Raw genomic sequence first — 26,274 nt, forward strand, 5'->3', positions numbered from 1 at the left:
CATTTTGAAAGTGGTATAAAGGAGGTGATGGTATCATCCTTTGGTAATACTTGATCAGAATCTTTTTACCTTTCCACTAACACCATCCACCTTGGCATGCTTCAGGGAAATTCAATTTCAGGGTACAAAAGGAATTTCTGAGATGCAGAGGTTTCCTAGGTGGGCATGGTGTTCAGTGGGTTCCTTATGCAGGAACCCATGTGGCAGAGAGCAGACATTAGGTTATTTTTCAACATGATTTTGTGTGTATGCTTCAGTGGAGCTGGGTTTGCCTGAAACCACAAGTGAGCCTGAAAGGCTGCAGAGCCATAGCCTACTTTTCTGATCATCTCTGTTCCCAAGGAGAGCTCTAGAACATGGGCCTCTGCTTCAAAGATAGATTAGTAGTAGTCAGAGAGTCAGAAATATAACAGTTTAGGAGTCACTTTGAAGTATTTCTTTATGAATTGGGAAGTCTGCATTTACTTAATTTCTATACCTATACAATCATAAGTAACATTGGTCAAGTTCATATTCTTCCTGGTGGATTTTTCTTACTTCTTTGGATGAAAACTTGTGTGTATTTTTAGGGTTAATGATTTTGGCTTTTTTAGTCCTTGCCTTCATTCTTTCTCAAATACTGTACACATTCTTGATTGTTGTAGCTTTGTGGTAAATACAAAAGTCACATTATATCCATGTGTGTACCAATCCTTAGTAATCCTATTGAAAGTTTTATTGAGTTCTTGGACATTCTATATAGCTTTGTTATCAGCTCTTCTTTTATAAATTCTTATGAATTTTCATTGGATTATATTGAATTTATGCTGCAAATTGGACATAGCCAGCATCTTTTTTTTATTTTTAAAATATACTTTATTTTCATAGTGTTTAGTGTAGTAGAAAGAGGTAAAAACATTATTGTATATAATCACTTGTTCTGCAAATCACAGTATTTCACAAATCACAGTATTCAGTGTATAAAACTGAAACTGAGAGGAAAAGTGTACAAAGCCATAGCAAAAGGAATTTAGTATAGAATTTAGTGGCATAGCACATTGTTATGTTATATAAAAGCTATCCCAAGTATGATTTAATTGAGAAGAAAAAAAGTGAAAATTAAACGTGGTTCAGAAATGAAAAATGAATGAGATGCTATTATTAGCATGCAAAATAAAATTTGATGACAGACTTTGTGAATCTCCACAAATATCAACAAAAAATTGTTAAAACCCTGTTCTTTGGTTATACTTAAGGTAAAATTGCACATATTTAGTGTATGTATCTGATGCATTTGGACTCTCTACACTCTACTGCTGCTGTTCTTTCTGCTCATCCCATGAGACTGACATCTTCAATATGCTAGGTTCTCCTGCTGCAGCTAGGATTTACTACTTTCCTCTCATACACTCCCTTTACAGTGCCATGCCTTAGCTGCTCTCCACGACACATTCATGCCTTAAAACCAGTACCACCTGAGTGATTCTTACACAGGACCAAGTTCAGCTGCATCACAAGGTACATACAATCTTGGCTTTCTCTAGAACACAGCTTCTTTGTGCTGTCAGAAAATACTCCCCAGAAGATTTCACCTCAGTGATGCTGGTTTCTTCTTTATCACCTCTAGTTTCTTAGCTACAGCTAAGTCCCTTTTATTCTCACCTCTAAAGCTAGGACCACATGGACAAAGCTGCTGAGTTCTGCTGCTAGCTGGGGCTGGTACATGGCCCCTTCTATTACATTATCACCAGCTTTCTATTTTTCAATTTCACTGCCTAACCTTCGCTTTCCTGGATCTTACTCTGTAGTTTATCCTTAAAATAAGAGATGTGCATGGCTCTGTCTCCTGAATGTTGGGACAAATTGTATGTAACACTTTGCCTGTACCTAAGATTTTCTTTACCTAAAATTTGTTCTGAACCAGGACAACTTTAACCAGAAATCTGCTTGACTCTCATCTCCTGGGACTTAAGGCATGTACCACCATGCCTCGACCTAAGCATTTCCTTTTAGATCTTAAATTGAAAACCCAGAATAGTAATCACAATCCATTACTTGTGGAGTCCATTACATTCCACATGAAGACAATAACCAGGAAATAATAATGCCTAACATGATACAGTTCTTTTTTGTATAACTCCAAATCTATATGTTTAGGTGGATGGAATCTTGCCCTAACATCACCATTTTTTAAAATACCATTTATTATCATTGATCACAGAATTTAGCTTCATTCAACTTCCTGGTGAGATTTTCTCTTTGAACCTAACATTTTATATTTTTCCTTTCTAAGATTACTATGTTTGATCAAAACAACCATAATGAGAGTAAACACAGGCCAAAGCGTATACTGGGCATTTCTGTGACTTTTTTTTTTGTCAATACAATTAACATAAACCTCTTTACCTTAACTTCAAGGATATTCTTCAGACAAGGGCAAAAGGCAGCAACATTCTTCAGCAAAACATCCTAAAAACTATATACAGAATTCAAATCATCCTCAGTACATATGTGTTCTATATGTCTGCTAAGATGGCCCATTAAATTCCACTTAATGCATAAACAAACCCAAAGTCTAAAAATTCACATTGTTCTAAACAAAAATATGATGAGGCCTATTACATAATACTTAAGTCTGGGGTACCAACTTCTGTCTTAGATTTTCCATTAAATTTCCATTGCTACGAAGAGATATTGACCAAGGCTACTCCAATTATGGCAAATATTTAAGTGGACCTGTCCTAAAGTTTTAAATGTTTAGTCTGTTACCATCTTAGCAGGAAGCATGGCAGCATGCAGGCAGCCATGATACTGGAGAAGGAGCTAAAAGTTTTGCATCTTCAGGAGAAGGCAGTCAGGAAGACTGTCTTCCAGCCAAATAGTAGGAGGGTCTCTTTTGTCCTGATCTGAGCTCCAAAGACCACCACTCTAGAAATTCACTTCCTTCAAAACAGTAATATCCACTCCAACAAGGCCAAACATACTAATATTTCCACTTCTTAGGGCCAAGCATATTCAAATCACCAGTTTATTTCTATTATGAATTCTTTCATGCATTTAACTATAATTAGGACATGCAAAGGCTTTAACACATTGATTACTTTCAGAAGGTTTCTCTCTAGTGTATGTTCATTTTTGTATTCAGAAACTACTGTGGCATATCAACAACTTTCCAACATGAGTACATTTACAAGATTTCTGTCCAGTTTGTGGTTTTTTTTATGTCTTTGGACACTATAGTGATATGCACAGGCATTCCCACATTCATTACATTCATAAGGTTTCTCTAACATGTGTATTCCTTTAAGTATTTGGAGAGTACAGTGATATGCAAAGGCTTTATCACATTCATACAATCATAGGGCTTCTCTACACTATGTAGATCATTAATGTATTTGGAGAATACTGTGATATGCAAAGGCTTTATCACATTGACTCCATTCATAAGGTTTCTCTCCTGCACATTTTCTTTTGTGTATTTGGAGATGACTGTGTCCTAGAAAGACTTTATCTCATTCATGACATTCATGCAGTTTCTCTACAGTATGTGTTTTTTTATGCATTGAGTGATGAATGTGACATGCAAGGGCTTCACACAGTGATTAAATTTATAGGGTTACTCTCATAAATCTGTTCTATTATGTAGTTGCAGGTTAACAGTGAATTGCCAAGGTTTTACCACAGTGATTATGTTAATAAAAGTCATCTCCAATGTGATTTCTTTTGTTTATGTGTAAAGAACTATGACAGGCAAAGGCTTTACAACATTGATAACATTCATGTGGTTTCTCTCTTATACGTGATCCCTTATGTCACTCTAGATGATTGTGAATTGCAAGTGTTTTACAACACTTATTACATTCACTAGGTTTCTCTCCTGTACATGTTCTTTTATAATACTGGAGACTATAAAGTTGTGAAAAGTCTTTACCATGTTGATTACATTCATGAAGTTTCTTTCCAGTATGGGATCATTTATGTTTTCCAGACTAGTGGGACATGCAAAGGCTTTAGCACATTGATTACATTTATGGTTTCTCTCCAATATAGGTTCTTGCATGTTTTGGGAGACAAAAACTTTATGGAAAGGCTTTACCACATTGATTACATTCATAAGGTTTCTCTCCAGTATGACTTCTTTCATGCCTGCAACAATAATTGTCACATGTGAAAACTTTACCACATTCATTTACCCTGATCAATCGTTTTACCAATATGAATTAATTTTGCAGTTGGTCTAATAATAAAAATCACTCAGATCATAAGGTTTTTATCACTCTGGGTGTTCATGGTGTTCTTGTTCACTGTGGGTTGTTCTACCTCGTTGAAAATATCTGTGATTGTAAGATAATTTACTACATGGCTCATATTTATAACATTCTTTTTCTTTTCTTTAGTTTTTTTTTTTTTGGGGGGGGGGGTTGAGACAGGGTTTCTCTGTGTAGTCCTGGCTGTCCTGGAACTCACTCTTTAGACCAGGCTGGCCTCGAACTCAGAAATGTGCCTGCCTCTGCCTTCCAAGTGCTGGGATTAAAGGTGTGTGCCACCATTGAACAGCGTTCTTTTTCTATATAAGATTTCTATATAATGTATTTCACGTGTCTAAAGAAATATGGAACAACTCAGAGCATTAAAACACTGATTGCATTCTTAGTTTTTTCTGTAGTGTGAATCACATCACTGGAACACTGTGAGCCAGGACAAACAGAAGAATTTCCAAACTTCTAGTACCCATAGAGATTTTCTGCAGTGTGACTTTGGGATGTTCCCAGTAAAGTCAGAAAACCAATTAATTGCAAACACCTATCATATTCAGAAAGTCTACCAAAGAATGCTACATATCTTCTCATTGTTCTGGAGTAGAAAGGGGTACATTGCTTCTTTCAATATCCCTATGCTCAGAAGGTTTTATTCATTCTGACACTTGATATTCCCATTAAAAGAAGAAGAACAAGTGAAAGGTTTCCATATTAAATTCACACCATTTGACATTTTGTTTGTTGTAGACATGTGGTATATGAATTAAGGTTTCTCCACGACATTCTTTACTCTCACTAACTGACCACTCAATAAACCTAGAAATGTCACTACAAGAATATGAGCTTCACCAAATGTACCATGCGCTATTTGCTTATTAGAAAATTTTGGATACATATTTATCACTATTCAATGTGCATCATCTAAACATTATTAGATTAAACAGATGGGTAGTTTCACAGCAAAGCTGTAATAGAGCTACAAATCAAATAAAGGTATCTCTTAAGGCATTGTTTTCTTGTCTTCTTTCTTAGAGGAATGCCTTACAAACATAAATCAGATAACTGACATTGAGGCACATGGCTTTATGAGAATATTATAATCATAGCTATACTTAAAGGAATGATTTTTTTACACTCTTGCTTTTCTTTAGAGCTTCCAGAACATATTAAAATTTTCTCAGAGGCATATTTGTATCAGCTTGCACATAAAAAGTACCTTTCATGTCTTCCAGAACTTTGACATTGTTCTTCAAGATGATGGTCTTCCCAATTGTAACCTAAAACACAGTACCAGAAAATAAATAATATGTTACTGAAAATTAGGCAAAATACAAGTTACTGTGAATTTTCGTAGCACTGAACCTGATTTATTCACCTTAATCTTCCTTGTTCTTTATTAAAATAACAGATCATCATCAATAACCAAGAAACATTTCTTCCTTTATTTTGAAAAGCAAAAGAAATTTTACAGTCTTAACTATAGCAGCTAAGTTCCAGTAGGTCTCCAGCATCACATCTTTGTAGAGATTCTTCTGGGAAGGATTCAGCAAATTCCACTCTTTTTTTTTTTTTTTTTTTTTGGTTTTTCGAGACAGGGTTTCTCTGTGTAGCCCTGGCTGTCGTCCTGGAACTCACTCTGTAGACCAGGCTGACCTCGAACTCAGAAATCCGCCTGCCTCTGCCTCCCAAGCGCTGGGATTAAAGGCATGCGCCACCACCACCCGGCTCAAGCAAATTCCACTCTTCCACAGTGAAGTTCACATGGACATCATCATAAGTCACTGGATCCTAAAATATTACATACATGTATACAACATACTGACATCACTATAAAGTAAACACATGCTTCCTAGACAAAATAATCATATAATTTGGGTGCTTTCTCTACTTATTTCCTAACACAGAAGTTATAATATAATATAATATATAATATAATATAATATAATAACCATGTCATTTTAGAAGGAACTTGAATTATAAAGTTCAACTGTGTTGCTTCTGAACCCTTTGAATAGAATATAGCCTTGCAACATACATGGCAATTGAGAGGGATATGCAGGGGGAAACAGATCAACTGTACTGAGCGAACATCTGAAAAACTGTAAGAAAAATTACTAACTACAGAAATGATGGAGAAGCTGGGTGTATTTGCCCATGTCTTTAATCCCAGAGGCATGGGCAGGGGTATGTCATTGAATTCAATGCCAGCATGGTCTATGCAATGAGTTCCAGGACAGTAAAATTTATATATTAAAACCTTTGATCCCCTGCAAAGTTCAACGAAGAAAACAAAAATGATAGAGAAAACTTACAGTTCTTTACTGAAGTTTCTACAAAGAATTATACGTTCACTGCAGTTCTGCATTCATCTTACAGAAACACGAAGAACCAGTTTAAACTGCAACATTAATAAAATTTTACTAAAAGAGAATACATGTTTAATGGACAGATGGACAGATGACAATACTAGTAATATAAATGTTTATAATAAATAAGCAACAGAAGGCAGGAGAGATAGCTCAGGAGTGGATAGCTCTTGCTTGTCTTCCACATAATGGTGGTCAATTTCTAGTATTTACAGAGGGATCAACAAGTGCCAGTTACTTCAAGATCTGGAGTTCTGAGGCCATCTTCTGACAACAGTAAAGATGAGGCAAACATGATATTCATATTCATGCACACTGGCAAAATACTCCTATTTATTTAAAAATTTCAGAACAAACACAAGAGTGAGGCAGAACATCACACCTGGAATCCAATGACTCTGAAGCTTCAGATAGTATTGATGACATGAGCATAAGCCATCCTGAGAAATAAAATATATCTTATATATTTAAACAAATTTCAAAATTAAAAGCATGGGTGAAGAGTTGCATAAAAACATGTGCTTATATTACAAAATTATGTCAGCTGGCTTATGTGGTTTTTATGTATACTATGAGGACAATAAGGGCTTCACAGAGAAATTTTGTCTTGAAAAACAAAAGCAAAAAGAATAGTTGAAAATATAAAACCACCAGGCTTGCAAAATAGCTTAGCAGTGAATAGCAAATGTTTATACTGTATCTTATGTAATTTAGGGACAGAGACCAAATGGTGAATGTATGTGAGTGTGAGAAGAAAGCTAAAAGGTTAGATTCAACCACAACACAGTAGACACACAGAACAAAATTTGTCCTGTCTAAAAGAAACACAGAGCCAGGCAGTGGTGGTGCATGTCTTTAATCCCAGCACTTGGGAGGCAGAGGCAGGTGGATTTCTGATTTCCAGGCCAGCCTGGTCTACAGAGTGACTTCCAGGACAGCTAGGGCTACACAGAGAAACCCTGCCTCAAAAAAACCAATAAAATAAAATAAAATAAAATAAAATAAAATAAAAGCAGAGGTATAGCTGGAAAAGAGAATTAGGGAATGAAAACGTGTCCAATTAGAGACCCACCTTATGGGCAAGCTCCAATCCATGACATTATTAAGGATACTCTGTTATTCTCCCACATAAGAGCCTTGCATAATTGTTCATTGTGAGGCTCCACCCAGCAGCTGAATGAACAGATGCAGCGAATCACAATGAAACATTTAAGGGACCTTGAGGACTAAGAGTTCGAAGAAGGATTGTAGGCCCTAAAGAGGATAGGAACTCCACGGGAAGACCAACGGACTCAACCAACCTGGATCCATGGGGAGACTCAGAGACTGAGCCACCAACCAAAGAGCACACACAGGCTCAACTAAGGCCCCTGGCACATATGTAGCAGATATGCAGCTCAGTCTTCATGAGGGTCCTCCAACAACTGTAGCAGGGGCTGTTGCCTACTGCTGGAATCTGTCCCCTTAACTGAGCTTCCATTTCTGGCCTCATTGTGAGAGGATGCACTTAGCCCAGCAAGGTTGATGTACCATGGTGTGGGTATACCCACGGGGCCCACACCATCTCAAAGGAGAAAAAAAAGAGTTTCGGGGAGGGACTCTGTGAGGGCAGGGGACCTCCCATGGGGACAGTGATCAGGGTAATAATGAATATATAAATTATTCTAGAAACAATAAAAGAAAAGAAAGAAAAAAAAAGTCTGTATACACTATCCTCTCCCCCTAAAGGAATCTGAAAAAGTCCCTCCTACAAGAGCTTCCACAAGCTCCACAAAGAAAGCCAGACAGGACAGGAAAGTGTTAAATAACATCATCCTATCTAGAAGCTTATTTTTCTTTATTTTCCTTTTTTTAATTTAATTTTTATTGGATGTTTTATGTACATTTCAGATACCATCCCCTTTCCCCATTTGCCTCCCTAGAATACCCCTATCCCATGCCCCCTTCTACTTTTTGCTTTTATACAATTTTTTCAATGTTAACCAAAGGCTTTATAAGTTTGGTAATGCTCAATATCAATCAGAAGTGTAACCTAATACCCAACCTAGATATATCAACTATCTTTGACTGGTGGAGACATGTGAACATCTGCCTCCATATCTGGCCCCCCTCTCTCTTTCTCTCTCATCACTTAGCTCCTCCTCTCCTTCTCCTCCTCTACTTACTCCTCCTCTCCATACTCCTCCCACATTAGCTCCTCCTACATATCACCCTTCCTGTTAAAATAAAACTTTTCTCTCACAATTCAGTTAGAGTATAACTATACCAATTTATTCAGTAAGGTGCAAGATAGACCTAATACCCAGTCTATCATTTTGTTGACTAAGCAGAACCTCTGTCATCTCTCCTAACTAAAAGACTTAGTTCTGAACCTGGCTTTTTTTTTTTTCTTGGCTTTAGAATGAATGTCAGCTGAAAACCATCCTCTCAAATGTTTTCTCTCAAAGTAAATAGCCAGGATTGGCTATGAGACTATAAGTCTTCAACCCCGTCAGAAATCCAGAATGATTGAGTTAACTGAGATTATGGGAAGCACAAAGCATAGCTTCTAAAACATAGCCAATTTATAGAGGCCGCTGAACACCTGGACAGTCCCTATACAACATAATATCTGTTTATCAGTGAGTAAATACCATGTGTGTTCTTTTGTGATTGGGTTACCTCACTCAGGATGATATTTTCTAGTTCCATCCATTTACCTAAGAATTCCTCGAATTCATTATTTTTAATAGCTGAGTAATATTTCATTGTGTAAATGTACCACATTTTTGTATCCATTCCTCTGTTGAAGGACATCTGAGTTCTTTCCAGCTTCTGGCTATTATAAATAAGGCTGCTATGAATATAGTGGAGCATATGTCCTTGTTGTATGTTGGAGCATCTTCTGTGTATATGCCCACGAGTGGTATAGCTGGGTCCTCAGGTAGTGCTATGTCCAATTTTCTGAGGAACCGCCAGACTGATTTCCAGAGTGGTTGTACCAGCTTGCAACCCCACCAACAATGGAAGAGTGTTTCTCTTTCTCCACATCCTCGCCAGCATCTACTATCTCCTGAGTTTTTGATCATAGCCATTCTGACTGGTGTGAGGTGGTATCTCAGGGTTGTTTTGATTTGCATTTCCCTGATGACTAAGGATGTTGAACATTTCTTAAGGTGCTTCTCGGCCATTCGAGTTTCCTCAGTTGAGAATTCTTTGTTTAGCTCTGTACCCCATTTTTAATGGGCTTATTTTGTTGTCTGGATTCTAATTTCTTGAGTTCTTTGTATATATTCGATATTAGCCCTCTATCAAATGTAGGATTGGTAATGATCTTTTCCCAATCTGTTGGTTGCCGTTTTGTCTTATTGACAGTGTCCTTTGCCTTGCAGAAAAAAAAAGCTTTGCAATTTGATAAAGTCCCACTTGTCAATTCTTGACCTTAGAGCATAAGCCATTGGTGTTCTGTTCAGGAACTTTTCCTCTGTGCCTAGGTATTCGAGGGTCTTACCCACCTTCTCTTCTATTAGTTTCAGTGTATCTGGTTTTATGTGAAGGTCCTTTATCCACTTGGACTTGAGCTTTGTACAAGGGGATAAGAATGGATTAATTTGCATTATTCTACATACTGACCTCCAGTTGATCCAGCACCATTTGTTGAAAATGCTGACCTTTTTCCACTGGATGGTTTTAGCTCCTTTGTCAAAGATCAAGTGACCATAGGTGTGGGGGTTCATCTTTGCATCTTCATTTCTATCCCATTGATCTTCCTGCCTGTCTCTGTACTAAAACCATGCAGTTTTTATCACTACTGCTCTGTAGTACAGTTTGAGGTCAGGGATGGTGATTCTCCCAGAAGTTCTTTTATTGTTGAGAATAGTTCTTGCTATCCTAGGTTTTTTGTTATTCCAAATGAATTTGCAAATTGCTCTTTCTATCTCTATGAAGAATTGATTTTGAATTTTGATGGGGATTGTGTTGAATCTGTAGATTGCTTTTGGCAAGATGGCCATTTTTACTAAGTTAATCCTGCCAATCCAGGAGCATGGAAGATCTTTCCATCTTCTGAGATCTTCTTCGATTTCTTTTTTCAGAGACTTGAAGTTCTTGTCATACAGATCTTTCACTTGCTTGGTTAGATTCACTCCAAGATATTTTATATTATTTGTGGTTATTGTGAAGAGTGTCATTTCCCTAATTTCTTTTTCAGCCTGTTTATCTTTTGAGTAGAGGAAGGCTACTGATTTGTTTGAGTTGATTTTATATCCAGCCACTTTGCTGAAATTGTTTATCAGGTTTAGGAGTTCTCTGGTGGAAGTTTTAGGGTCACTTAAGTATACTATCATATCATCTGCAAATAGTGAAACTTTGACTTCTTCCTTTCCTATTTGTATCCCTTTTTACTTCCTTTTGTTGTCTAATTGCTCTGGCTAGGACTTCCACTACTATATTGAATAGGTAGGGAGAGAATGGGCAGCCTTGTCTAGTCCCTGATCTTAGTGGGATTGCTTCAAGTTTCTCTCCATTTAGTTTGATGTTGGCTACTGGCTTGCTGTATATTGCTTTTACTGTGTTTAGGTATGGACCTTGAATTCCTGATCTTTCCAAGACTTTTAACATGAAGGGATGTTGAATTTTGTCAAATGCTTTCTCAGCTTCTAGAGATGACCATGTGGTTTTTTCTTCTTTGAGTTTATTTATGTAGTGGATTACATTGATGGATTTCCGAATATTGAACCATCCCTGCATTCCTGGGATAAAGCCTACTTGATCATGATGGATAATTGTTTTGATGTGTTGTTGGATTCGGTTTGCGAGAATTTTATTGAGAATTTTTGCATCAATATTCATGAGAGATTGGTCTGTAGTTCTCTCTTTTTGTTGGGTTTGTCTGTGGTTTAGGTATGATCGTAATGGTAGCTCCATAGAACGAATTGGGTAGTGTTCCTTCTGTTTCTATTTGATGGAATAGCTTGAAGAGAATTGCTATTAGGTCTTCCTTGAAGGTCTGACAGAATTCTGCACTACAACCATCTGGTCCTGGGCTCTTTCTGGTGGGGAGACTTTTAATGACTTCTTCTATTTCTTTAGGGTTTATAGGACTGTTTAGATGGTTTATCTGCTCCTCGTTTAACTTTGGTATCTGGTACCTGTCTATAAAATTGTCCATTTTATCCAAATTTTCCAATTTTGTTGAGTATAGGCCTTTGTAGTAGGATCTGATGATTTTTTTAATTTCCTCAATTTTTGTTGTTTTGTCTCCTTTTTCAGTTCTGATTTTATTAATTTGGATACTGTCTCTGTGCCTTTTGTTTAGTCTAGCTAAGGGTTTATCTATCTTGTTGATTTTCTCAAAGAACCAGCTCCTGGTTTTGTTGATATTTTGTATAGTTCTTTCTGTTTCTACTTGGTTGATTTCAGCTCTGAGTTTGACTATTTCCTGTCGTCTACTCCTCTTGGGTATATTTACTTCTTTTTGTTCTAATGCTTCCAGGTGTGCTGTCAAGTTGTTAATGTATGCTCTCTTTAGTTTCTTTTTGTAGGCACTTAGAGCTATGAGTTTTCCTCTTAGTACTGCTTTTATGGAGTCCCACAAGTTTTGGTATGATGTGTCCTCCTTTTCATTAAATTCTAAAAAGTCTTTAATTTCTTTATTTCTTCCTTGACCAAGTCATCCTTGAGTAGAGCATTGTTCAGTTTCCATGCGTATGTGGGCTTTCCATTGTTTTTGTCATTATTAAAGACCAGCCTTAGTCCATGGTGGTCTGATAGGGTGCAAGGGATTGTTTCAATCTTTTTGTATCTGTTGAGGCCTGTTTTGTGACCAACTATATGGTCTATTTTGGAGAAGGTACCATGAGGTGCTGAGAAAAAGGTATATTCTTTTGTTTTAGGGTGAAATGTTCTATAGATATCAGTTAAATCCATTTGGTTCCTAACTTCTGTTAGTTTCATTGTGTCTCTGTTTAGTTTCTGTTTCCATGATTTGTCCATTGCTGAGAGTGGGGTGTTGAAATCTCCCACTATTATTGTGTGAAGTGTGATGTATGCTTTGAGCTTTAGCAAAGTTTCTTTTATGTATGTGGGTGCCCTTGCATTTGGGACATAGATGTTCAGAATTGAGAGTTCATCTTGGTACATTTTTCCTTTGATGAATATGAAGTGTCCTTCTTTATCTTTTTTGATTACTTTAGGTTGAAAAATGATTTTTTTTATATTAGAATCACTACTCCAGCTTGTTTCTTGGGAACATTTGCTTGGAAGATTGTTTTCCATCCTTTTACTCTGAGGTAGTGTCTGTCTTTGTCACAGAGGTGCATTTCCTGTATGCAGCAAAATTCTGGGTCCTGGTTATGTATCCAGTCTGATAGTCTGTGTCTTTTTATTGGAGAATTGAGTCCATTGATATTAAGAGATATTAAGGAAAAACGATTGTTGCTTCCTGTTATTTTTTTTATTAGAGGTGGAATTATGTTTGTGTAACTATCTTCTTTTGGGGTTGTTGGAAGACTACTTTCTTGCTTTTTCTAGGTTGTAGTTTTCCTCCTTGTGTTGGAGTTTTTCATCCATTATCCTTTGAAGTGCTGGATTTGTGGGAAGATATTGGGTAAATTTGGTTTTGTCATGGAATATCTTGGTTTCTCCATCAAAAGTGATTGAGAGTTTTGCTGGGTTTAGTAGTCTGGGCTGGCATTTATGATCTCTTAGGGTCTGTATGATATCAGTCCAGGATCTTCTGCCTTTTATAGTCTCTGGTGAGAAGTCTGGTGACAGTCTTATAGGTCTGCCTTTATATGTTACTTTACCTTTTTCCCTTACTGCTTTTAGTAGCTTTTCTTTGTTTTGTATATTTGATGTTTTGATTATTATGTGATGGGAGGTATTTCTTTTTTGGTCTAGTCTATTTTGGGTTCTGTAAGCTTCTTGTATATTTAAGGACATCTCCTTCTTTAGGTTCGGGAAGTTTTCCTCTATAATTTTGTTGAAGATATTTACTGGCACTTTAAGTTGGGAGTCTTCACCCTCATCTTCCTATTATCCTTAGGTTTGGTCTTCTCATTGTGTCCTGGATTTCCTGGATGTTTTGGGTTAGGAGATTTTTGCATTTCACATTTTCTTTGACTGTTGTGTCAATGTTTTCCATGGTATCTTCTTCACATGAGATTCTCTCTTCTATCTCCTGTATTCTGTTGGTGATGCTTGCATCTAAGACTCCTGATCTTTTTCCTAGGTTTTCTATCTCCAGGGTAGTCTCCCTCTAAGATGTCTTTATTGTTTCTACTTTCATTTTTAGATTATGGATGGTTTTGCTTAATTCCTTCACCTGTTCAGTTGTGTTTTCTTGCAATTCTTTAAGGGCTTCTACCTGTTTACCTGTGCTCTCCTCAAATTCTTTGAGAGTGTTGTTTATGTCCTTTTTAAAGTCCTCCATTATCATCATAAGAAATGATTTTAATTCTGAATCCTGCTTTTCCAGGGTGATGTGGTGTTCAGGACTTGCTATGGTGGGAGAACTGAGTTCTGGTGATGCCAAGTAACTTTGGTTTCTGTTGTTTACGTTCTTGTGCTTGCCTTTTGCCATTTGGTTAGCTCTAGTGCTACCCACGCTCACTGGTTCTGACTGGAACCTGCCTTTCCATTTATCTTGGTTGTGTCAGACCTCCTCAGGGTCCAGATGTCTCTGTGATCCTGAGCTCCAGCTGATCTGGGTACAGTGGCTCCTCTAGCATATCCCAGGATATGGTGTCTCCACAGTAGTAGACCAGCTAGGTGTTTGCTGCTCTGAGTGTAGTCACTCCTCTAGGATGTCTCAGGATATAATGTCTGCTGCTCTGAGTTCAGTGGCTCCTCTAGGATGCCTCGGGATACGGTGTTCCCTGCTCTGAGGTCAGTGGCTTCTGTAGGATGTCTCTGGATGCGGTTTTTACACGGGAGTAGACCAGCTGGGTATCTGCTCCAGCCACTAGGATCCAGTTGAGGGGCAGAAGGGAAGTGGTATTCCACAGGGGCCGGGTTTGTGTGCCTGGTGTGCCCTGCAGGCTCCCTGTTGCCAGTTGTGTCTCTGGGGTATAGGGCAGTGGGCGACTGATCTTACCTGCTGCTCTAAGGTCAGTAACCTCTCTAGGATGTCTCCACACAGGATGCAGTTTCCACACGGGAGCAGACCAGCTGTGTGTCTGCTCCAGCCACCAGGATCCAGGCAAAGGGGGGATAATGCCTATCCTATTGGGCTAACCATGCAAGATAAGCCACAGTAAGTATTCAGTCCAGAGCCACACATACCATACTAATGGCTCAAAAATGCTCACCTGATACCCTTATTTGCCTGAAGCCAGGTTTTTTTTTTCTAGCAGCTAATCTTTCAAGATTTCCTAAGTTATCCTAAAAAGGAAAGTGGAAGGAAATGTCCACTACTTTGGGAACAGACTAAGAGAATCTACCTACTATTTTTGAGACAAGAACCTTATGCTGTAGACCTGGCCTGGTTCCCACTATATAGCCTAAGCTATATAAATTTATAGTCCTATATAAATTTCTCACACTGCTCCTGACTCAATATCCATAGAGGTAGGTTATGACAGGTCTGGAACATCATGCCCAACTTTTTTCTAGTTAATAAGACATGATTGAGAAAATTACAATAATTATATGGTTAATGGGGAAAAAAGAAACCTACATTAAATTTGGACTTACCTGAGGAAGACTCAATTTTCTGCTAGTGATCAAATTCAGTATCTCTGATTAGTGGACAGCCTAACTTTATGGATAGTATACAACACAGTATTTTCCTCTCTCTGAAAGAAGGTTTCTTCTGAATCTAGTCACAATTTCAAAAATTGGGCAAACCCAGAATTCTATAAGACAGCTAACTTGGACTCTTCAAAAAGAACCATATTAAAAAGACCTTAAAAAATCCCTGGGGACTGATACTGATTTAGAGGGATTAAAGGGATGGAGAGATGACTCAGTAGTATTTGCAGAGGATTTAGGTTCAGTTCCTGGTGTCTATAATGAGCACACAGTTATCCATAACTCCAGTTCCAGGGCATTTGATGTCTTCTAACCTTGAGAGCACCAGGCACACATGTGGTGCCCTTACATTCATGCAGAGGAACAAGGAGACTAAGGAGTTATGCTGTGTGGTAAACACCTAATATTACTAGGACTCAGGAGGCTAGAACAGGAGGATCGCCATAAGTTGGAGACTGCTAGCTTGGGTTAAACAGTGAGATGTGGGTTATCCTAGGCTACAGAGTAAGATTGACAAAACAACCAAAATAAACAAACAAACAGGGAGAGATGAAAGGATTGAAAGAGATGGAAGAGGTAAACCAACCAATGGAATGCAGGAATCTTGGTTAGATTCTGAATACTATAAAATTTTAAGGACAACCAGAATTTGGGTTGTTAGGAATTATGAGATTATTTTCTTGGAGAAAACAAAGTTGTCATTGCTTACATGAAAGAATATCTTTGTTCTGAGAAGCCATAGGTGGAAGTGTATGGAGCTAAAATATACTGTCTTAACTTTCAAAAGGCCTGGAAAGCAAATACATATACAGGCAGACATACACACACATGCAAGCATAGAAAACTACAGTAAATGTGGCAGAATCTTAAAAAATTGTTGATCTAGGTTAAGGGTATTCCCAACTTTTCTGTAGACTTGAAATTTTCAAAATAGAAGTTGGAGGAAGCCCAGCAAATAAAAAAGGCAGAGAAGGTTAACTTGATTGAGAATAACATTCTGTAGACTGCCTCAGTTCTGCTACGATTCCTGTGGACATATTTTCTAGCATACACTACTGTTAACATTGGTAACTGGCTCACCTTATGAAAGCAGTCATCTTAAAATATTTGCTTGTAGAAACTGGAGAGATGGCTCAGCAGTTAAGAGCACTAACTGCTCTTCCAGATGTCCTGAATTTATTTTGCTGTAACCGTATTAGCTTTAGTCACATCATTTTTTTAGGCTATACAAAACCATGTAAGACTATCTCTGAGGAAAACCAAGAAAATGTAATATACATATATGTATATATACATATGTATATATGAATGTATGTATATATACATACATTTATTTATTCATATATTTATATATATGAATGAATACATAGACACATATTCAATATATATGTATACATACAGACATATATTCATACACACATATACACACATACTATTGCTAATATCCCTTGTAGAAATCTCATAAATTTGAATAATAATTCCTATTTTTCAAAATGTCACTGAGGGGTCTGGCGAGATGTCCCATTGCTTAGGAGCACTGACTGCTCTTCCAGAGGTTCTGAGTTCAATTCCCAGCAACCACATGGTGGCTCACAACTATCTGTTATGAGATCTGATATCAAAGAAAACACGTGCACATCTGTTTACTAGAAAGCATATGCTTGGCCAAGTGTGGTAGCATATGTCTGTAATTGCATTATGCAAGATGTGGATGCGGGAAGATTAGGAGGTCAAAGATAGTCTTGGCTTCATAATAAGTACAAGGCCAGCCAGGACTATATACACTTCTGTTTCAAAAACCCAAAGTTTGTCTGGAGAGAGAGCACAGCAGTTAAGAGCGCTTGCTGCTCCTCCTAAGGACCTGATTTTAGTCCGGAGCACCCACCCATGTCTAGTAGCTCACAGCCACATTTAACTTGAGGGGATCTTGAGCTCTTTTCTGTCCTCTCTGGGCACACTAATATGTGATGTATATACATACATATAGACACACAATTTCTAAAACATAATTGTAAACAAGTTAAAAGCAAAATAATTTTATATACTAACTTAATTACTATATCAAATGATTAATTATGTCCAAAGTCTAATTTGCTCATTCAGTCATTATTTATTGCAATACTTGTGACTGAACCCAAAATTATATACATGCTAGACAAGCAGAATACACTGAGCTAGGTCTGCCACTTACTTAAATATTATGACATATCACAGTATCCTAGATTTTCATCATTTTGGTGACATAGCTCCCCAAACTCATGACTCTAGGTTTCTGTACTGGCAACAGGTGTCACCCAAGGAATCGCTAACTTTTCATTATACTGGTGAGTGTCTTTTCTTTGTTGGGTTGGATGTCTTGATCCCTAAGTCCAATATATGCTTCTTTCTTATTTTTACACATCTTGATAACATACATCCTGTGTGGATTCATACAAAAAGGTTTATAAAGCATAGAAATTTTAAGTTGGTTAAAACAAAACAACAAACCAGGGTCATGGCAATGGTCTTTAAAAGTCCACACTCATCTTCTCACTTGCCTTACTTTCCTTCTAAGTACCTCCTCTCTTAAAAACATATGTTATGTGTGTACTTTCTATGAGGGTAAGACTCTGCAAATACATGGAAGTTTGAAGACAACTTTTAGGAGTCAGTTCTCTCTTTCTGAGAACAAGTCATCAAGCCTCGGTGGTCTCTTTAATTGTTGAGCTATCTTGCTGTCTCCAAGAATACTGAGTTTCAAAAATTATCTTTTTGCTAGTCACATATGACTGGTAGTTTGGCTGAGTAAATAATTCTCTAAACAATTATTTTATCTTTTATTTATCTTTTTGTTTTTATCTATCTTTTTTTTTTTTTGAGACAATGTCTCTCTATGTATTCTTGCCTGGCTTGTTACACAATGTTCAGACCAGCCTGGCCTCAATCCTGCCTGTGCCATCACGCTCCTTTACCACTGCTTCAGGAAGAGATAAAAGCAAATCTGTGTCTATTTATCATTCTACATTCATGTTTCTATGAAGTACTCTATAGGGCTAAATGTGTGTTAACTTCCTATGAATAAAAAGACTTTCAGTGAGTCTTTTCTTATAAAAGCATATTCTAGAAGATCAGGCCTATTAAGATTTCTTTACATGAAGGAAGTTTGTTTCTATGGCTCTACTAGTAAGTCATCAGTATGAGAAAAATATTCAGCTGCATTTTTTTCTGGTTATGACTTTAAAAGTTATATATAAGAAAACTGGTGAGATGGAAGATGTTCCTGGTTCTACAAAGAGAAGAAAAATTCAGGCTAGCCTAAATAAAAACAGAAATAATTTCCAAGACCAAATTTATTCCAGAGAGAAAAAAAAGGAAACAGTTCAACTTCTTGGGTATCCACTCAGGAAATCCCTGCAATCAATACTCCCAGGCTATTAGGTGCTAAATAATCTATCACCATCAGCTGAGCTACACACCAGACCTCTAGTACTAGAAGGCTCCACTTTTAAGTTTCAGGACTTTATAATTTAGATACTGACACACTTTTACCTTGATGGTATTCTGCAGATCATGAGCAGACCAAGATTGTAGGGTAGGTTAATTCAATGCAGAAATCACATAGATGCTTTTAAGTCAATGACAAAAATGTAGCAGTTATCCCCCAAAATGGTTTTTACCAAGGTCTACATAGAGAGAAAATCAGCCCAGAGATAATCAGTTAAACAGAAGCAACTCACCCCTGCTGTAAGCATTCATCTGAAAGGAGCCCAAACTGCAAGAGCAAGCCAACATTCTACTAGCCAGGCTAAGAAGACCAGGAAGACAGTAGGTACCTGTACTGAACCCCCAATGGCGGTCTGCGGCCACGTGAGATGTCAGGTATGAGGTATTTGTCTGCTGGCTGGGCTGGATTTCCCACTCTCCTCTGTGCTCTGATGATGTAGTCTGTTTAGGCATTAGGAAGCATGACAGCAAGATATGGAAGGAAAGGTAAAGCAACAGAAAGCAACAACAAAATCCAGTACATTAGTGTTCCCACAGGGTTTCTGTATGGAAGTTGACATTAACAACTGCTACAAAGCACTGAGAAATAGTACTGTGATAGCATTCATTTCCACTAATGAACCAACACATCAGTTGAAAGAAAACCTGTACTGACCAAGAGTAGAGAGGGAGCCAACCAAAAACTGGGAGTCACCTTTCAGCTTCCACATTAATGTGATTTCAGCAGCCACTAAGCAGGTCAAATTCTAAAAGTTAAAAGATATTGAGCAAACAGTCATAATTTCATTGATTAAATAACTAAACAGATAAAAGTCTTCCCATGTGGAACCACAACATTGCCACTTCCTTAAATAGGTAGGTAGCTTACTGCTCTCAAGTTTAATGTCCATGAGACTTGCTTTTTTCTTCTTTTGCCATCCCTCCTCCTCCTTCATTTTTTGAGACCAGGGTCTGTCTTAGTCTGGTAACCCTGATTGGTATGAAATTCATAACAGTTCTTCAAGTGTTGAGATTATAGGCATGAAACACCATATCTGACTAACAAGAGATTTACTAAGATGAACAGTGGCTGGAATATGCTTTCATATCTAAATGAATGGGCAAAAGTAGTTTTAATTTTAAAAAATATTTTACTTATTAAAATGTTTGTAGATTTGTTTTATATGTATGAGTGTTTTGCCTGCATGTATGTATGTGTACCATGTGCCTATGAAGATCAGAAGAAGGTGTTAGATATGCTGGAACTGGAGTTACAAATGGTTGTGAGTCACTATGTGGATCCTGAAAACTGAATCTAGGTCTTTTGGAAGAGCAGCCAGTGATGTTCGCCACTGAAGCCACCTCGGTTTATTGGAAAGAGTTGGATAGCCAAGGTCAAAACTGCTCGTCCATGCAGGAACAGAATTTTGACAAAAGGTCAGCAAGCTGAGGGTTTTTTTTTTTTTTTTTTTTTTTTTTTTTTTTTGCCTGGGGTGGGGAAAGGAAGGAATTTTCAAGCGGTTACACATGATTGGTTGCATTTTCACAAGGTAACACATGATTGGTTGCTTTACAAATTTTGAACATCAGCAGGCTGTAACACTGGGAAAACATCAAGGGGGCGGGTAACCAAGAACAGTGGGACATTTCAGAGGAACCTACCCTAAATGATTTAGAACCATGTGAAAATCACTCTGCATACTCATTCTTCTCAAAAATGTAGTTTTACCATGTCACTGTGCCCTACCCTGTCATTACCAACTATTTCAGGTCAACTATTTCTCACTTGCCATAGCCCCACCCTGAGGTTTGAGGAATGTTAATCTAGCAAGTGTCCTCTGATTCAGGGATAATGTCCTCCACCCGAATGTGTCCGGGGCAGTGAAATCTTACATCCAGTTCCACCTTCTGTTACCTGCATTCTTTTGCTCAGGTTTAGGGTAAAGAAAAGGCCTATATATATTTCATAAAATGGTCTTTATAATTTTTCACTCTGAAGACCCCCATACTCGGGAGACCCTCCCTCAAATCTCAGGAAATCACGACCACCCAAAGATCACAAGAAACCATACCTGGATGCAATCAGCAGAGGCTTTATTAGGGAAGTTAGCCGGCAGTCAAAACTACAAGCTCTTTAGCTCCAAGAGCAAGGTTTTGGCCTAGAGTGGTGGGTTAAAGGGTCTTTTATAGAATGGGGTGGGGAAAGGAAGGCATTTTTCGAGTGCTTACACATGAATGGTTGCATTTTCGCGCGGTTACACATGATTGGTTGTTTTACAAATTTTGAACATAGCACTGGGAAGACCAAGGGAGGGGTAACCAAGAACAGTGGAACATTTCAGAGGAATCTAGCCCAAATGATCTAGAGTCATGTGAAAATCACTCTGCACACTCATTCTTCTCAAAAAATGTGGTTTTTACCATGCCATTGTGCCCTATCCTGCCATTTCAGATAAACTATCTTTACTTTTTCTGGCTATAGCCCCACCTGGATGGCAGCATCTTTATCTGTAGTCAGGAATGTGTCTTCCTGCCTTGGGCCTCTCCCACCCATAGGTGGGCCTGAAATCTTATTTTCAGTTCCTTGTTTTGGAATCTGCACTTTTCTGCTCAGGTCTAAGGCGAAAAATCTACACATATTTCATAAAATGGCCTTTATAATTTTTCACTCTACATCCCCACTTCTTCTGATTTGGTTATGTTTTTAATCATAAAAACTCAATAATTAATAAGTCTATTCTCACCCCACTTTTTCTGATTTGGATCTTTAGAAAAGTTTAAACTCCAGTGTCATCATAATTATCATTTTCTTGACCTAAAGCTCTATATTGGTGGCGCAACACAAAAAGCTGAACAGCATTTATCTTTTTTCTAACAAAAGTTACTAATCTATTTAAAATGTAGGGGCCTATGGTTAAAAGCAAGAGTAAAATCACAAGGGGTCCAGCAAGGGAGGATTGAACCAACTCTCGAATCAACTTTGTTGTGTCTCTCTATCTTTTGTCTCTGGTCTAACCTTTCTCTGAATTTATTCTCTAGTCACCCCTGAATGGTCTATATAGAAGTAACATTTTTCTCTTAAAGCAGCACACAGACTTCTTTCTTCAAATCTACATCAGTGGCAGCTCTCAGCTGATGAAAATAATGAGGTATCTGTATCAACGTAGCCACACCTGTCTCTGTACCTGTGGCCACTCCTAGTCTTAATGTAACAGCTAGAGTCAAGGAAAATAGGCTCTCTGCAGAAGTGTCTAGGGTGTATCTCAAACTCAGTTTAAGAGTACCTGCAGGGTCTAGCTGGACAAGTACACAATAATCTTTGTTCTCATCAAAGATAGCAGTGGAAACACATGGTGTTATCCTGGAGCTGTAAGTCTACCATTTATCAATTTTAGGCACTAAGTATCTGTTAGCAGGGGTCCCCGGGCTCTATTTTATTGCTAGGGGTCTCAAAACATTTCTATTTCCTTCAAACACACTTTCAAAGTTGTCCTCTGACTTTTACATATTTTGTGGCACATAGCTGTCTACATACACATAAAATAACATATATAATAAAGAGAAATTGTAAAAAGGAACAAATCTGTATAACTCTAGATTCACATTTCAATTTCAATCTTGGAATCACAAGCTGTCATTTAACCTTGGGTGTATATACCCTAATCTCTACCCTCTAAGGCAGCATTATCCCTGTGCCTCTAGGGTGGGATGTCTCAGGAGTCAAGGCCTGCAGTTCTTTAGCCTTGTAGAATAGCAGACGACCTTGAGCTAAACAGCAGGAGGTTGTTCTGGCGTCTGGATGTTCAGGCACACGTGTTGGTGGATTTCAAGGAGGTTGGATCGTCAGCAGCGCCAGGAAGTCTCTTAGTAGCCTGAAAAATGATTTCTCACACAAAAGGGACATTCTGGGTGCGGAACAAGGACAAAGGACACTCTAGCCAGCGCCAGTTCCCAAGGGTAGTTTAATTTTAGGGTTCTGTATATTCTCTCTACCTGTCCTGAGCTTTGGAGACAGTATAAACAGTGGAGCTCCTAATATCTCTGACAATTCCTGACTTACCTTAAAACTGCTATCTGATCTAATTACCTAGGACACTTGAAACCTTGGGAAGGTCCCTATTCTAGGCTGTTCTCTCCTAGGTATTTCTTATTTACTCTAAGTCTTATTATTTCTCTGGCTCAAAACCTGAGGTCCCTTATACACTTTAAATCTCTTGGCTGCTTGGTTGCACTCATATCTTATGAGTCCATCTGTGCATTTAGCTTGGTAAGTCTTTTGCTTTCTGGGGAGTATAGTTCTCCCTTCTTGTGTGCGCCATTGTCTCTTTTTCTCTAGATAGTAGCTGGCAGGATGGCTAGCAATCTGAGTTCTTTCTCTTACTGTGTTTTAAGTGAGGCCATCCCTTTGGCCCCAAAACCGGGAAGGGCTCCTGTATCAAGTCACTTGATCTGTCCGGTTATTGTCTCAGGCCAGAGCCTCCTCCCTTGGTATATAGCCCTGCGGGTATGGGCTGTGGGAAATGCATACCTGCTTGTCCGCCCTAGGCTCCAAGGTTGCTCTCTGCACCGATGATCTCAGGGGTGGGGAGTCAGTCCAGATGACATTTGTGTCCACCACAGTAGCGCTGGCTTGTCTCTGACCAGCATGGAGAAAACTGCTCTGGTCTGTAAAGCAGGTTACCTCGGCTCCCAGCTGGAGTCAGTCCTCTACCCATTGAATTCTTGTCAGCTAGTTGCAGCCCGTCGGATAGGAAGTGTTGTATCTGGATGTCCATCCTAGGGAATAAGTCTCAACCGGACAGGGGATAGGAGCAGCCTAGGATGACCATAAATGAATGGGATACCCAGCCCATCTCTTAGTCCACCATTTTCAGGTAGTCCATGAATACATTTTGGCCCATTGGCCTGGAGGAAGACCCTGTGTTTATCAGGAGTTGGGTGGCTTCGAGTTGCCCTGTCTGGTGTTTTTCAAGGCCTGGGATTTCCTGGCCCTGGCTTCTATTTGTTAGGGCCCTCTTGGACCCCGAAGCTGGCTCCTTTACTTGTAATGTACACACTGGTCTTTTTCAAAGAGTTTATCTCCCTTTGATTGGAGCCCCTCTTCTCTGCTTTCTGTAAATCCTTTTCCTGTCACCTTTTTCTTTCTTCACCTCTCTCTAGTCTCAGCAACTTACACTAGATCCTTTTTTCTAGACTTACATTACACCTTCTCCACTTTTCTTCTCCAGACTTACACTAAACCTTTTCTACTCCTCTCTTCCGCTCTTCTAGACTTTCTTAGCAACTTACACTAAATCCTTTAATCTTTTCTATTTTCTCTCCTCTAGTCTCTGAAGCCTTGCCTATACTGACAGAATGTCTAGAAAGGCTATGGGCAACTCATCTGATCCCTGCTTAACCTCCTGTACCTTGATCAAAATTAGTGGGGTCTCATGTAATTCTCTCTCTCTCTCAAGATCTATCAGCGGGATCTGGCGTGGGCCTTTGGGTGTCCCTTACCTTCTGTCACATGAAGGTCTCAGTCACATCTGGTCCGAATTGACCTGCTGCTGACCACGGCCTGATCAATTGATGGGGTCCCCAATGTCTCCATGTCCGAGGGAACATTCTTTTTCTGGTGTCCCCTCTTGTTCTTCACTTCTGAAGACCAGAACCTGCAAGGGTCTTGTGGAAAAAAGGCTTTTATCGGGGTATTCCTCCACTAGATTTATCTATAAATCTATAAATTCCTCCACTAGATTTATCTATAGATTTGACTATATTGGGCACTAGATCTAGGTGTCTGAGGGATCCTGGCCTATCTATTGCTTTAATTACTAATTTACTTTTTATTATAACTTTGTATCTGTACCAAAAATGGAGGCCTATTCTTTTGGCTCTCTGATACAGGACAGTCTTAACTCCTTGTAGCAGGCAACCTGTCTGACCTGTCTGACCTGTCTGCAGGCAGGTTCGTCAGTTCAGCGTTTCTAAGCTAGAGTCACGTCATGTGACTTGTCTCAGCGATACTTATTCACTTTTCCCTTCTTAAAAATCTCAGCGCTATTCACTCACCACTTTTAAAAAATATATAATTATAACTCTCAGGTGAATAATCTTGCTGGGGCTGTTTGTCTAGCTGCCCTGGCTCCACTGCCAGGTTTTTTTTATCACCTAGGCTCTCATCTATCTTCATAGGCGGCAGGTGGAAAACCACCGATTTGTTACAGTAGTGACCCCGAGGTACCTAGTACAACCACGTACACCAAACTAGGTAGCTGTTGCACGCTGTTGCTGTGCTGGGGAACCACGAGTTGTCACCCGCCAAGTGCGGGCTGGGCGAGGGTGCCCTCCATGTGCTGTTACCTGGAGCATACCCTACATGCAGTAGGCTGGCTGTCCGAGCATGAACCACGGTAGCTGCCCCTTATTAAAGGACCTGCCCGCCTTTCTGCAGCAGTATTTTGCACTGGCGGCTTTCTCTGCCAGCGATCATGTTACCTATTTTTAACTCAAGATGTTTAACACAGTAGATTAACAGCTAACACACAGATGATTTGCCAGGAAAAGACACACACATATATAGCAACAACACAAATAGCTCACCCCTCTCACGGGTGGCACATAAACCAGGTATTTTACAGACAGTTCTCGCCCCTGCTACGGGCACAGGGACCAAGTTACACAATAAGGAAGGGCATCAGAAATCTGCCTGCCTCTGCCTTCCAAGTAAGACTCCAATAACCAGACAATGCAGTCAGTCTTCACAGATTCAGATTTAACAGATTCAGACAACTTGGCCAGCCTATGTTGGACCAAGTCTAACAGATTTCTAACATGCCAGCAATGAACAACCCAAAAATAGACACACTGCCATGAGAGCACAACAACCACGATGGACATTTCTGACCTTTTCTCTCTAGTTTCATTGTTAATACACAAAAAGACTAACAAAAAAACCCGTCTCAATCACCAGTGCCAGCCGAGAGGGATTCCACATCCTCTCTGGCACCTAGATGGACCCCCAAACGTCTCTGGGGGTGCGGCAGCTAGTGACTCTCCAGCACGTCTGCTAATCACTCATTTATCTCCTCTCGAGACAAAAATGGTTTACTGCCCCTAACAAGACAGAAACAGCTGCCAGTCCAAACCAAAGTGCACTTTTCAGAAACCAAATAATTCAGACAGACGGGCACAAACAACTTAGAAACCAAACAACTTAGACAAACCTAGACAAAACAGCACACGAGAAATCAGACGATTTAGACAACCCAGCACATCCAGAAACCAGGCAATTTAGACAAAAGGTCACACAACAACCAGACAGAAAACCGTGGTATCCCTTCACCTCCCAGCGTGGTTCTTGAATTAAGGTGGTCGAAAATCCAGGACGAGCCCCCAAATGAAGACCCCCATACTTGGGAGACCCTTCCTCAAGTCTCGGGAAATCACGACCACCCAAAGATCACAAGAAACCATACCTGGATGCAATCAGCAGA

The 26,274-nt window shown here is 39.0% G+C and overlaps 1 protein-coding gene across 1 annotated transcript in view; it reads right to left on the bottom strand.

The window, feature by feature from the left end:
* Positions 1 to 4,233: 4,233 nt before the first annotated feature.
* The window catches only part of LOC143434485 (uncharacterized), a 42,864-nt gene continuing 20,823 nt past the window's right edge, over positions 4,234 to 26,274 (bottom strand). Inside the window, exons 6-7 of the mRNA XM_076913208.1 lie at positions 5,455 to 5,515; positions 4,234 to 4,313 (exon numbers count right to left, since the gene is read on the bottom strand). Coding sequence (XP_076769323.1) covers positions 4,234 to 4,313; positions 5,455 to 5,515 — 141 coding nt within the window. The remainder of the gene's footprint in view (positions 4,314 to 5,454; positions 5,516 to 26,274) is intronic.

The sequence above is a fragment of the Arvicanthis niloticus genome, chromosome 15 (genome assembly GCF_011762505.2).
Source record: "Arvicanthis niloticus isolate mArvNil1 chromosome 15, mArvNil1.pat.X, whole genome shotgun sequence".
NCBI lineage: Eukaryota > Metazoa > Chordata > Mammalia > Rodentia > Muridae > Arvicanthis > Arvicanthis niloticus.